At 41.9% G+C, this 13810-nt stretch overlaps 1 protein-coding gene across 8 annotated transcripts in view; it reads left to right on the forward strand.

Moving 5' to 3' along the window:
* KCTD1 (potassium channel tetramerization domain containing 1) overlaps positions 1 to 13810 on the forward strand; it is a 103588-nt gene that overhangs the window by 64631 nt on the left and 25147 nt on the right. For 7 of the 8 annotated variants that reach the window (XM_054817443.1, XM_054817439.1, XM_054817441.1 and 4 more), the window contains exon 2: positions 3381 to 3559. In XM_054817443.1, coding sequence (XP_054673418.1) covers positions 3396 to 3559 — 164 coding nt within the window. In that variant the 5' untranslated portion in view covers positions 3381 to 3395. Of the gene's footprint in view, positions 1 to 2683; positions 2916 to 3380; positions 3560 to 13810 lie in introns of those variants that run through there. The other variant, XM_054817438.1, reaches the window with a different exon arrangement.

Genomic DNA, 13810 nt, shown 5'->3' on the forward strand with positions numbered 1-13810 from the left:
TTTGGTCCACAGGGAGTGTTGTAAAACCTGGCATTTCCTGTTCTTGTTTATTTTTTTGTAGGATGAATATTAAAATGTTTGAGAAGAAAAGGTACCAAGCGAAAACGAGAGTGTTGTCAGATCAGGAGGGTTGCTGCCCATCCAGCCTGCGCCAGCTCTAGCTGTGATTGGTGTCCCACTCGTGAATAAAGTTGGTGCGGTTCCTGAGGCAGACGACAACCTCTGTGATCTCCCATGTGGGAACAGCCATGGCTGAGCTATAAACCCTTCCTGGGTGCAGGTCTCACCTGCCTGACACCAAGCATACCATGAAAGGCTTCTGAAGAGCTTTCTAAGCCTTTTTGTCGTCATCTGTTCCAGATAGCTTGCTGGATCCCATTGAGTTTAGTTTCTACAACTCCCTTCTCTCTTCCTGTAATTGTTTCTGAGGAATTATATTTGTAATCACTTTAGTAGAAGTTTAATCTACCAGCAGCGCCTTGTTCTAACCACTTTTTACCTAAGCTTGTTCACTTCCATGTTTTCAATAATCCAACGCAAGCAGTGTCTTTCTTCAGAGACTGTTTGCCCCTGTATTGTCTTTTCTATATCTGAACAAATACAGTGATTTAACTAATGCAATGATCCAAGTCCGATCTGTTAAATGTCAGAGTGGTCTTAATGCCATACCCATCGGATGGTGATCTTCTGAGTGCTAGTGGGTTATGTGTTTCTTTTAATTTTTTTTATTTTTTTTTTTTAAACACTGGAGTCTCTGAATCCCATTTCTGCTTTAATTTCTCTGGGGCAACTGCAGGAGAAATACCATTGCCTAATTTCAAAGTGGTCTCCAAAACAGTAGTGAACTGGTTTTATCCAGGCTGTACGTGTTTCGTGAGCTAAGGCTGGAGCAAGGCTAGCATTATTGTGTTTAATATCTAAACACTGAGCAGATGGACGTTGTTTCTTGAGGCACAATAAATGCAGGTAACTTGAAGGGGGAATGTTGAAAACGAGGAGGGTGAAATAAGACAGTGAAAGGTTTTGTTGTAAAGCATTTTTATTTCTTGGGAGTTTTAGTAGGTAAACTGTGTAAATGGCAGCTTGGTTACATTTTGGGTTTGGAACCTGGTTTCCTTTTCTTACATTTGGGTTTGGGGCAGTTTTTTGCCTTGTAAAATGTCCACAATCCTTCCACCTTTCTCCCATCCTGCCAGTGATGTTTATACTACACATTCTTCTACCGTTTCATGCAGTCGGCGCTATCGCAGCTATGCTGAATGAGATCCCAGCCTAACTACAATATTAACCCTGCAAATCTGTTCATTTTCTCCCGAGCAGCCTCAGGCAGGGTATACAGGAGAATGTGTCCAATTGAAAAACTATTACAGACTCGGTGGTGCTGCAGTGTACTAAATTGCAACAGGGCTGTGCTTTCCTGCCAGAGAGGATCCTGCTAAGGGACGTGGTGGTGTCTGTCTCATACAAGTTACAGAATTTGTGGTTTTTTTTATTTTAGTCTCGGCCTTTGTTGGTGATTTTTAATTTTTTTTAAACTGTTTGTCTGATTTTCAGCACTGAAATGTGTTCCCTTCCTTGCACCCGCTGTTTTCCTCCTGCTAATCATCCAACGCGTGCCTCCCCCACCTCAGTTTGTATCACTCCTTGCCTTCTTACTTTCGCCTTTCCAGTTGTTGGTTTCAATTTTTTCTTCATTATTTTACTAAATATCATACTGCAGATCAGTAGCATCTTGGGTGGTGGTTGTACCACATAGCATTTATAGCAGACATTAGTTTTGCATAGCGTGTGTACCTTATTTTGTCTGAACTTGTCTTCATTGCGCTGCAGGCACCTCCTCAAGCAATTGTAGTGATTAAGCGTGGTATTTCTGCAGGTTTATATTAACTTCTGCTTATAAAGAAACAGAAGAAAACCCAACCCTCCCCCCAACGTCTAAACTAGATAGTTTTTCTTCATCCCCTTCGTTTTTATCAGTATTTGACCTAAGCTTGCTTTTGCGTATGAAAGAAAATTAGTTAAGTACCTTGTGGTTTATAGATGCCTTTTGTTACATATTACTTGGATTTATTGTGCAATGTTGGCCTGTAAATCATTTCAGTTAGACATTTACCTGGCTCGTGTTGCCTTTATGGTTTGAATCTTTTAACAGCCATGAAAAATGGAGAAATGATGTTTTCGGTGGCGAAGGACTTTGCTAGTCCAACTACCCCGTAACTCTGTCTCGCGGCCGTGCTCCGCTTCTGCGAGGTTTGCTGCCCGGCTCTGCGGAGATGTTTACAAGGAATCCATTACCTTTCACGGCTGAAAGACGTGTCGAAAGAACAAAGAGAGTTTTGTGATGAAGTGTATCTGACTTCTCGCTGCTTTGCTTACCTTTTAAATGTAAAACTTAGTAATTTGCAAGGGCTTTTAGTTCTCAAGGCATCCCTGTAAGATTCCACCCCGTATGGAGCTTTCCTTCAGTCGCAAGCGGGGTTGTCTCAAAACCGCTCTCGAATGCATTTCTATTTTAATCCCCGACTTTGAATGCAGCCTGCCTTACTGGCTCCAGCAGATCGCCCTGCCCTGCCCCACCCGCCGTGCGCGCAGGCTGTGTCTGCTGTTTGCTGGCGTTACATCTCTTCCTTTGTGACTAAAAGTTGGTTTCATCAGCAGAGCATCGGCTCCCGCTCCGCTCTCGGAGCTCGCCCGCCTCGGGAAATCGCTCAGACCTGCAGCCTATGCGGGGCACGCGGGGGCACCTGTCGCCATACGTATAACTTTTAAATGGAAAATGTCTTTCTCAAAGGCTGTCGATGTCCAGTGGTCTGCAGTCCATGAGCAGTTGACTAGTCCAGGTGTTTCTGCTTCTGTTTCCGTGCTATGTGAATTGGGAATTCGAGAGAAGAGTGTGCAGGATGGAGGAGTTGAGGGTTTGTATTTCTGTTCTGACTGTACGGCAGTGATGGAGGGCTTGGGAAGGAACAGAAGGTCTACCTGGGGTCATCTTAATTAAGGCAAATAGTCGTTCTTCTTGGTCTTTCTGTCTGCAGCTCTTTCTTTCTGAGCCTTTATCAGCTCTTAAATACGAGAATGAGCTTTTTCTTTTTTTTTGGTATGGGTTGTCTGCCACGAGCAGTTTTCAGGAAGGACTTGTTTTATTGAACGTGATTTCTACTTTGTGGGTTTTATCACTGCATTTTGCCCCACATTACTGATTTAAAACATAGGCAGTTAAGACCCTTAGAGCTGGATTGATTTTTAAAAACTGCCAAATATTTGTCTGTGCTTTAATAAGATGAAAATCGTAAGACTATGAGACAGTGCTATTGACTCGAGACTGGGGGTTTCTGAGAGGTTTTTAAGGAGATGATTAACCCAGGTCTATCTCTTCACAGGACAGTCGGCCCAATATGTCAAGACCTCTGATCACTAGATCCCCTGCATCTCCATTGAACAATCAAGGCATCCCCACTCCAGCACAGCTCACAAAATCCAACGCACCAGTTCACATTGATGTGGGTGGGCACATGTATACCAGCAGCTTGGCCACGCTTACAAAATATCCCGATTCCAGGTAACTTTAAAAAGCTTGTTCTGCATGTCTTTGGCAACTCCTTTTCTTCCATTTCATGCTTGGATGTCCTGGGGCTGTCTTAGAATGATAAATTTAGTTTCTTTTGTTTCAGAATTAAATTAGGTTTCTTTGTTCATAGGAGGTTAGAGATTGACTTTTCTTTCCCTGCTCCACTATGTTTCAGACAAGTGGCACTGCTGCGAATCCCTATGTGTATGTACGAAAGCGAAGTCGATGGTAAAGCACACTTACTTTCTACCTCCTGGAGTTCTGGTTTTATGCCAGGGAACCCATTCTGTGGTTTATTACATTCAAAAACTGCAGCGATATTGCATTTAAGCCCAAAGGTGGGGGTGTTGGGGTATTTGTTTTGTTTCTTTTGGAGCAGAAACTGCTCTCCTGTAGTATCGATGTGTGATCTCGGATGTGTCACTTGAGGTAAAGGCAAGGTTGTATGTAGCAAAATATAGGACAGCATTAACCGGATACTTTTTATAGAATCTTAGGACTCTTCAAATAATTAGACTCTTAACTCTCAGGTACCTTCTAAATGAAACATTTGTGACTCTGGTAGCTTACTGGTATTAAGCAGCTAGAAAACTTCTGCATGCATGCATGAGCAAGTGGTATTATATGTAGAGTAGATGAACGAAGTGGAGCTTTAAGAAAACAACAGTGCATTGAACACAGTGTGTATAGATACTACATGGTGGTGATGGCAGATAAACGTTTCAGTGATATTGTAATTCTAAGAGTTTGTTACCAGGTGTTGTGTCCACAGTATTAGTCTATACCTTGCCCTTTGCTGCCTGATCCTGCTGTAGAGGGAAGATGGTGTTACCTTCATGGTCTCTCCAGCATTGGAGGGGGGAGTTTTTTAATTTCTTGATCCCACAACTCTGACTCACCTTTCCAAAGGGTACAAGGCACACTTCATGGGATGTGATTTTGTTCTAAGCAAGGGTTTCACTCATAGTACTGCTTCTGCAGCATTGCCTACATAGTTCTAGGTGGGACTGGAGTAGTGTTTCTGACACTAGGAGCTGAGAGTGCTAGAGGAGAACAGTAAATAAAGGCGTATGAAAGAGAAACAGCTGGGCACATGGCCTTTCTTGTGACAACCTCCTCAAGGAAAGCCAGGCAGAGGGAAGCAGGAGAAGCCATGCCAAAGCACAAGCCTGCCAGGAGAGATTGAAGCAATGTCTGGAAAAACTTGAACTGTTCTTCGAAAACCAAATCTATCGTTTTGGGGAACTTTTCTTAGGACCTGCTTATGTTCAGCTACTAGGAGTTGTGATTACTTGGCCTTTTTTGGCAGTTGGAGTAGCGATAGTGTCTGAAACTGTTCTGTGTGCAGTATGAGAGGCTTTTGCTATTAATACATGCAGCTTCTGTTTCCACGTCAAATTCACTGGGACAGCATATTACTTTAAGTGAAGAAACACTAAAATGTCTTTCATAAGTGTGTATGGTGGCAGTGAAATTTAAGCTTAATGTATTCTGCATTCAATTGAGCCATTGTAGCACTTGAAAGTGGAAGCTATGCCTCTAGTATCAAAGTCGGTTTAATAAATTAAACATTTTAAAGCTCTTCAAACATAATTTAAAGAAGACCCAAACTCTGAGTATAGTCATTCTGTTTCAAGTCATTCTGACATGCGTTTGTGTTTGAGTTCTGACAGTAAGAGTCTTTTGAACCCCTTGATGAATGAATATTTCCAGCGTAGCTATTAGAACCTGGAATTCCCAGCCACTTCCAGAACTTGAGATTTTTTTTTAACATTAGCAGCTTCAAAAGAGCAATTACTAAACTTGTTTGGATGTCAAGACAATAGCATGAAGCAATAAGCTGGCAATCATGATACAGTAGTTTGGGTTTTGTCTGTGAGATTTTACCTTAACTTTTTTCCAGTGGGGATGCGTGCACATGTGTGTGTGTGTGTGTGTATATATATATATAAAAAATGTGGTGAGTGCTGGGTACAAATTTTCCAGTAATATTTGGACCTTAATACAAATTGTTCTTTAGAGCCTGACCCAGTCAGTCTGTATCTACAGTCTAATTTTGTTAGTGTTAGTTAATCTAAGGTTTTGGTCAACGTGGCTTGTAAGTTTTCTTCTACCAGTATCATGTGTGTGAATGAGATCAAAACTAAGGCAGGGTCTCATAGATATCTTTGGGTTAGTTGAAGCCTCCTGAGGCTTACTGTCATATGAAGTATTGTCTGTGAAAAATAAGGTCTTGATTATCTTGCCTGAAAGAGCACTGCTGCAGGGATGAGTCAAGGCATAGGTTGCAGGCTCCAGCATCTAACAGGTTGAGACATGAAAGTCATTAGGTTTCTGACTCGTATTACATGTAGTCTAAGGGCCAGAAGCCTAAAATGAACCTTTCATCTGTGGGCCAGGTACCAGAGTCATCTTTCTTTGCAAGATTGTAAAGGGTGATATCCAAACCAGCAGCTTTGGAGCCATGGTGACCTGCTGGCGTGAAGGAGATCTATCCTGATAGAGCAGTCTCTGCTGTGGAGCAAGTGTACTCTTCCTTCTCCTTTTGGCTTCAGTAGCATCTCATCGTGTGCCTCTCTACTCCTCCTTGCACAGTAGAGTAGGAATTGGAAAGAGTACTTGAAAAAAAGGTTTCTTAAATGATATCAGGTCAAGACTTGTAGCTTGCAGGGATCATTTTCCGTAATTCTTTTGTTAGATTCCCCAAACTGTTTTGTGACTTGATATGTAAAATGCCTACTGACAAATATCCATTCATTCCTCCAAAGAAACCCAGGTGAGACTATAAAAGCATATTATTACTGATGGTGAGTCCCTGCCCTTTGCTATGGCAAGAGTGTTGAAGGCTTCTCTCAAATGCTTTTGTGACTGAAGAACCAAAGGAATCGGAGCCTATCTGTATTTTGGCCAAAGGCTGACACAGTGAAGCAATCCAACAGACAAGCAGCTTATCTAATAGATGGTTTGAATTGAGTAATCCTAGAATTTTATATTTTGAAGCTGAAATAATGCTAAAAAAAACCAACCCTAACCCAAAATTCATTAAAAAATTCAGCAGCATAGAATTCAGAGGAGCCTAGTTATATTCCAGACCAGGGAGAACCTGCTGTTTTCACAAGGAAAATCCCATATGATTATTTTCTCATCAACAGGCTTCAGGTTTTCCCAAGCCACCAGTGAGACCATGCCTCAGATGTATTATTCAGCTGCATGAGGTTATAATTTGCAAGTCTTTAGGCTTCAAGAAAAGTCAATTTGAATCAGTATATCTACCAAGAAGACCTAATGTAAGGTCAGTCTGGCTCTCTCCGCCAAGATCGTAGACCACCCACACGCAGATTGTTCCTCCTGTTTCTCAGTTGTCACCCGATAGTTATTCATATGTCCATGTGAATCGACCAAACAAATTGTTTCTATTTTGCGAGGACTTTTGTGGGTTTGGAATTTGTTCTGTTTTGAACTAGATCATGCCCTCCTCTTTTCAACAACCTTTGGTTTGCTTTAAGTTACTAGATCTGCAGGATGATACCTGGCAACACAAAGTTATCTATTAAAGATTTGGGTGCACTAAATTGTTTCATTATTTTGGTTTTGCAAACGAAGATTTTTAAAATAGATATGCTTTTTACTGCCCAGAAAAAGCCTCATTTTTTTTTCCCAGGGAAGATGGATACAATATAAGGGCTTGCTAAAGGAGCCTTTCTTGCCTGACAGCTGAGGCACATACGTGCTGTCCCATTGTTCCAAATGGTCACCCCAGAGTTTGTGGAAAATGGGTTGAGGCTTTAGGATTTATAAGTAGAAGCAGCATAGACCTGATAGCATAGGTCTGATATTTGAACCTGAGCAACCTACTCTCCTTCTTTCAGTGCATTTTCATCTTGCAGTAGGAGTTGGCATTCCTATATCTCAGCCTTAATGCTGTCTGTATAGTATCTACCAAAAGGTATTGTGCACCAAGCTGAGACAACCTCAACTGACTATCAGAACTAAATGGGAAGATGTTAAACTTTGATTGTATGAGCATCAGTTGACTGATATCTCTGATATCAACATCAGCAGTGTTGTCTATCTCATAGGTTCAAAGCACCTGGACTTTTAATTAGTTCTGTCCAAGTCATCTGGTGCAAATACTTGCATAACACCATGACATTGGATTGCCACATCCTGTATTCCCACCATAGAATGGGAAGATTTCATTAAAACCGTTGTATATATTTCTTTGTAGAACCTTTTGGGGTATCTGTTTGTGTTGCTACACCTCCCATCTTGAGTTACTCCTTGCATATGAAGATGGAGTCGTCTTATACAGTATTTCACAATACTTCCAAATTTCTGCCCAGGGCTGTTTCAGGTTTTCATATGAACCAATCCATTCATGTCCCAGTTTTCTTACCCAATCTTCACTCTCAACCCTCAGGGAAATTAAATTTCACACACTTGGATCCAGTTAGGACACTGGCAATTTTTTGGTTGCTAAGGGTTTCTTTTGCATCAAGAACACAGAATTACTTAGGAGAATGCCCAGACTGTCCTTGGCCTTTTTTGAGTTTGTGAGCAAGCCTTGGTGGGCCTTCAACAACTATGACAATGCTATGAATTAGGCAGGTTAGCACTGTTTACCCATTTCAGAGCTTTGACAACTTCTATTGTCTGTAGAGTGTGTTCAGTTCCAAAATAAGACACCAACATGGCCCTTAGTTCAAACTTCTGCAGGTTGCAACACCATGCTGGAGACTTCTGGTTCGGCAGGAGGTCTGTTGTGGTGGGGGTGTTCTGCACTTTGCATAGGACTCCCTCTGTAATGTCTCCACAAGAGCAGCCCCGTCACGCATCTCCTACTTGCCTTGGACAGTACCTCTCAAACTGCTGCCGTGTGATGTTAATTGTTTAAAGAAATAAATCCAAAGTTTTCTTACTAATGAGCATTTGGGGATTTTTTTTTTAAGCAAATACTAAAAGAATGGGTGTTATTACATATTTATTTCCATTCTCCTTATTTGAATTCATCTTCCTGAAAGGCACATCTCTATCTGTGGAGGTATTTGGTGATCCTTCTAGAGTAGCAACATCAAAGTCCCATGAGGTGGTTGTTCTTAAATAACCATGATGCTACGGTAGCTAAAGACTACAGCAGACTTGCACTTTTTGTGAACAAACATGGTATTGCAAGTTGTAAAGAGCAAGCTTCCCTGAGAGTTTCCAATATTGCCGTACACTAGCTCAGTCAGCTGTATTAGCATGAGTGATCCAGGTCGCAGGTTTTTTAATATTTTGTAACATTGCTGGCAGGGGGAAATAGGCAGAAGTTGGCAGAGGCTCAGTTTAATCTTTGTTACCTATCCTGGCTTGCTCATCTAGTTATTCACCTTTTATATTTCATCATTTGATTGCTGCATGGTCTTGTGGCAAGGGCAAGGGAGGGCTTGGGGTAGGAAAATGCATTGACTCTCTCACTGACCCGTTCTGGGACCCAAGATAACTGATTGAGCTTTGGTTGCTTCCTACTAAGGTTAACAAAAAAGCAATTTGTAAAATGCTTTGAGGTGATGACTGAAAGTGTAAAAGATTACAATCTCTAGGTGTAAATATTTATAGATGCCAGCAACTGAGATAGAAACAGTTGATGACATTGGTATCTTCAGTAGCATGTATTGGTAAAAAATGAAATGTTGATTCATGAGGACCAGACTCTCAGTACGGTCAGGCAGTACAGTTGTTCTGGTTGGTGTAACCACATATACAAACTTGGGGGGGGGGGAGGGGGAATAGAAACGGAACTGTGAATGATAGTGTACTGTATGTCTGTTTCAAGAAATTCAGAGAATTTACACAACTGATATTGTAAAGAGAAATCTTTTGTAACACACATGTGTCAATAAAGAGCTCAGAGGGGTATTTTTTGGTCCTAGCTGAACCAAGATTAATTCTATCTCTAGGTGTGTTTATTGAACTCAGGGTATATATATTGACCTCATTTTGCCTCAATTAACGATCACCACAGGTCAGTCATCACTGTCGCCTCAGTAGAGGTGAATATTTTCTGAATCTTAGTGCTGTAATATGTCTAGCTTGCAAGGTTAGCAAGTCATTGCTGTTGCTTGTGGCTGGTGACTAGGTGAAAGAAATAGCACAATCAGATCAGCAAGTTCTCGCATCATGTGGTCAGTAGTAACTGGTGGTGAGTCATCACTGAAAGGGGCCGTGGAGTTGATGTCTTCCTGTTCTGAGTGTCAGTAAAAGTGGGTTTGTGTGTTATTTATTTGGAGGATAAAAAGCAGTGTTTTGTACTTGTTCAATGCTTTTGCAGTCAAATGTGTAAAATGGCAGCAAAATTAAGACAGTGAATTGTTAGAGTACTCTTTGCACATATACGGACCCAGAGAAAGTAGGTGTGTGGACTTGATATCGCAGGGGTTCATGTCATGTCATGGCTGCATGGCTATGACCGCGTGGATGGAAAAGTTCAGGGGAATAAATTCCTACATTCAGGAGTGTTACAAAGCTAAAGGCTCTAGCTCCTTATTTCTGAGGCTAGTAGTCCTCTGAAGTAACAAACATTTTTCTTGAGGGGAAAGAAGAAAATCTATATCCTTATCATCAGTATGGCTCATAGATCCCTTTCCCAGTAGGCTCGTGTGAGGTTGTATGGGTTGGATCAACCTGTAAGTCAGGGAGGGGGGAGGTTGTCGATAACTAGTTGAAGGGTCTGTGTTCTGAGAAATCCTTTCATTGCGAAGGCTGCTTGATATCAGCTCCGCGGATGGAAATTTGTCAGTGAGAAACAGTTTGTTGTTGTAGTCTGCACTTTTCTACCCAGTAGTGTGGCTTCATAAACCAGGCTGAAGGCACCCAAGCAGTATTTCGCATTCTGACCGACCAATGGTTTGTTTTGCCTTTTGCTGTGCTCAGTCCTTGCACGCAAGAACCTCTGTATGTTAGCACCAGGTTCTCATCTTGCTCACCCGTGAACTATTTGTACTTCATTGTGCTTTCATGAATTGAAATGTAGTTGCTAAGCAAATTGGCATCTAGTACGTACATAACTGCAGAAGTAAGCATTTGGCTTCCAGTTTTACCATCAACACCCAGCCACCTCTTGGGTGTATTTGGAGCTTTAGGATATAGATTCCAATTTCTGGCTTCTTTCTGCTAATGATCAGCCTTCTGACTGGCTTTCGCATGTACAGGTCTGTCTGTCATTTGGGGAGGTATTTGCAAAGGTTGCATAGGAAATGGTGAAAACTGCTCAGGACCCAATGGTTATCTGTCCTCACTGTGTTGGCCCAGGGAACATCACCAGTTCCTGTAACGTGAACGCGTCTTTTAACTTAACTGGCTTGCAGTTTATTCAAATGTGGTCATGTCTTAACCAGACAACTGTCGTCTTGGCAAGCTTTGTTTCTTCTTTGTTGTTTGCTCTCAGTCTTTCTTTCCCTGCATGTTGCTGTCTCTTTGACTCCTGCCCTTCAGTATCTTTCACCTGTCCCCATTCTGCTCTGAGCATCGACCCTGCTTCTATCATCTGGATTCCCTCATTGCTTTGTCTTCATTTCTCTTTCATCTACACTTTTCTGTCTCTGTTGGAAGGAGTCAGAGCTCACAGTGATCACAAGTGATCTTTCCTTGACCAGATCAAGGCACATTGCTTGCTTGCTTGTCCCTTTCTCCCCGCACATCCTTCGTTTTCTGGCTCCTGTTAATTGTGAGCTTCCTTTGAGTAGTTAAGCAGCCAGCATATTTTATAGATGTCTCAGATGATGCTTTCACTCTGTGACATCCGTTGAAAGGATGCTCTGAGACTCATTGATCTCCTTCATTGAGTCTTTGAATCAGTAATCAAGTAAACTATTTCTAGCTGTGATGTGTACCTTAGCTTGGATCTGCAGGACTCTTCCAGCATAGTTGTTTCTCCACCTCATTTGGACAATTTTCTAGGCGCTTACAAGGCCCTTTTTCCCTACTCCAGAGAACTGAGGGGCTCCTGCAACAGTTTGAAAGCCTTTAAACGGAGCTTGTAGCTACTTTTTGTGGCATGATTTGTCGGGGCAAACGTTTAGGAAAGCAGTGGTCTCCCGGTCATCTTCCCACCCAGTCCTTCCTCTGTGCAGTGCCACATACGCAGACACTTGGGCTCGCTCAGATGCTCGAAGCAATATAGCGCAACGCTCCACCTGGACTCGTTTATCCTGCTTCCAGCTAACTCAGCTGTGCTGTGTCTGGTACCCAAGCTAATTACTGAATACCTATCTTTTATATTTCTACACACCACTGCATTTTGCAGAACAGGCACTCGGTGAAGGAGAGCAACACTGGCGATTCAGTTTCCCTGAATTAACTTTCTGTTTGTGAGGGATTAAAAAGGTGAAAGTAATAGAAAGATTACAGGGGTTTTGCTCATAAGATGAGGTGGTTGAGCATAGCGGTATTAAATGCAATAGGGTATACTTCAGTAGTTCATCAATTTATAAAGATAAAGATTAATTCTACCTCTTAAACCCCAGTGGGGTTTTCATGTTAAAGTGTGACATGCCTGTCAGTCAAATGGTAGACATAATTGTTCTTTAAACGACCTATTAAAATACCATTCCTTTTAATTAAAAATTGTATTTGTGTTCTCGCGCAGGCCATATTTGAACGGTAAAAAGCTCTTTTCATGTAAGGTAGAGAGCCGTCACAAGCTGTGTGACGCGCGCGTGAAACGGGAAGAGTGATGGAAGTCCCAGCGCAGCAGCGTGCGGCTTGCCTTCGGCTCCCGCTGCCACAGAGGGAGATGGAGGGATAAGCGGCATCTCCCAGGACCACACCCAAACCCTTTGCATTCCTTGCCTAAGAAATTGCTTGTAGTTACTTACTGTGGCATAGAAAGTTACAGTACGCAGCATTTGCCGTAAGTGTGTCACTTCAGAGCAAGTGATGGATTACATCCTTCCACACCCCAAAAGTCGTTTTTGTGCTGTAATTAAAAAATAAATGTTGCAATGTTGAATTGGAAATATTTTCTGCTATACAATGAATTTGTTTTGTTAGGTTGCCTGGATGTAATTGCAACAATGTCAGTGTATTAAACCCTTGTCAGGGGGTAATGGTTTCCTGCCGCTACACCAGTGCCAAGGACTCCTTTGCTTAGCAGCTCTATTGCTGTTTATCTCCATCAGCAGTAGTGATTATTTTGCTTCTGTGGAACCTTTTTTTTTTTTCTTATTTCGTTCCCTGTATGCATGCTATAAATTATAGTTCTGTGCGAATGCTAACCACAAATCCTAAACAGTAGGAAGTGCTGCCATGCCAGAGAGCGGCTCCGCTGGGAGCTGGTTTTAGGTTCGCCCAAACTTGTCGGCGATCCGAGGGGAAGAAGGCATTCCAAACCGTGAAGGTCTGCCGGGCCCCTTCTACCCATCTGAAAATTGATCCCTCTTAAACTGTTTAGAGGGCCCTGGGGGTCTTGCAGCTTACATAAAAAATGAAAGCCCTTCCTGTCTCAGAGCAGCACAAGCAGTCAATACAAAAGAGAAAAATGATCTTTTAAGTGTATCCCATTGAATCCATTATCTTGAGGGCCCGTGTGTGATGCTTCATCAAAATATCATCGTCTCGGTGATACATGGGGGAGAGGGTGAGGTGGCATTCGGGGAATTTCAGATGAAATGCTGCAGTACTCTCAGTGCCACAGGACAGGCTGAATATGATACAAGCCAGAAAATGAGAGCTGCAGAAAAACTGATATGTTCCTCCTTATAACAAATTGATTTCATATTTTACATGTTTGAAACAAGCAAATAATTCAGAAAAAGTTTCTTTTGTAGGTAGGAAAGCCCTGTTGGGCATCTCGTACAAAATTGTTTTGCTTTTGATCAGAATACAAACTTTCAGATTTTTTTTTTTGCATTACAATGATAAAGAAAATAAAAGAGGAAAGAAAAATCAGTGTTTGTACGTACCATCAATGCATTCTAGCCTTGTTTTTGGAGGTAGTGAAAGGGTTGGACTGCTCTATCATGAGCTGAATTGGTGTTGAATTTCTGGTTCTTGTGAGCAAGTGTCAGAACTGTTATTTTTTAAACACTGAAGTTTTTAAAATCTTTTGCATGCCCGTACTAATGATTCGTATCTTTTTCTTAGACTGGCATGAAAGGAAGATCTTTGATTTCTGTTGTTCTGAGTTTGCAGTATGTACATAATGGCATAGTGGCGTGGGTTTTACCAGGTTATGTGGTTAGGAGCTGATGTTTTGTTTTCGGT

This window comes from Grus americana, chromosome 2, assembly GCF_028858705.1.
Source record: "Grus americana isolate bGruAme1 chromosome 2, bGruAme1.mat, whole genome shotgun sequence".
NCBI classification, from domain to species: Eukaryota; Metazoa; Chordata; class Aves; order Gruiformes; family Gruidae; genus Grus; species Grus americana.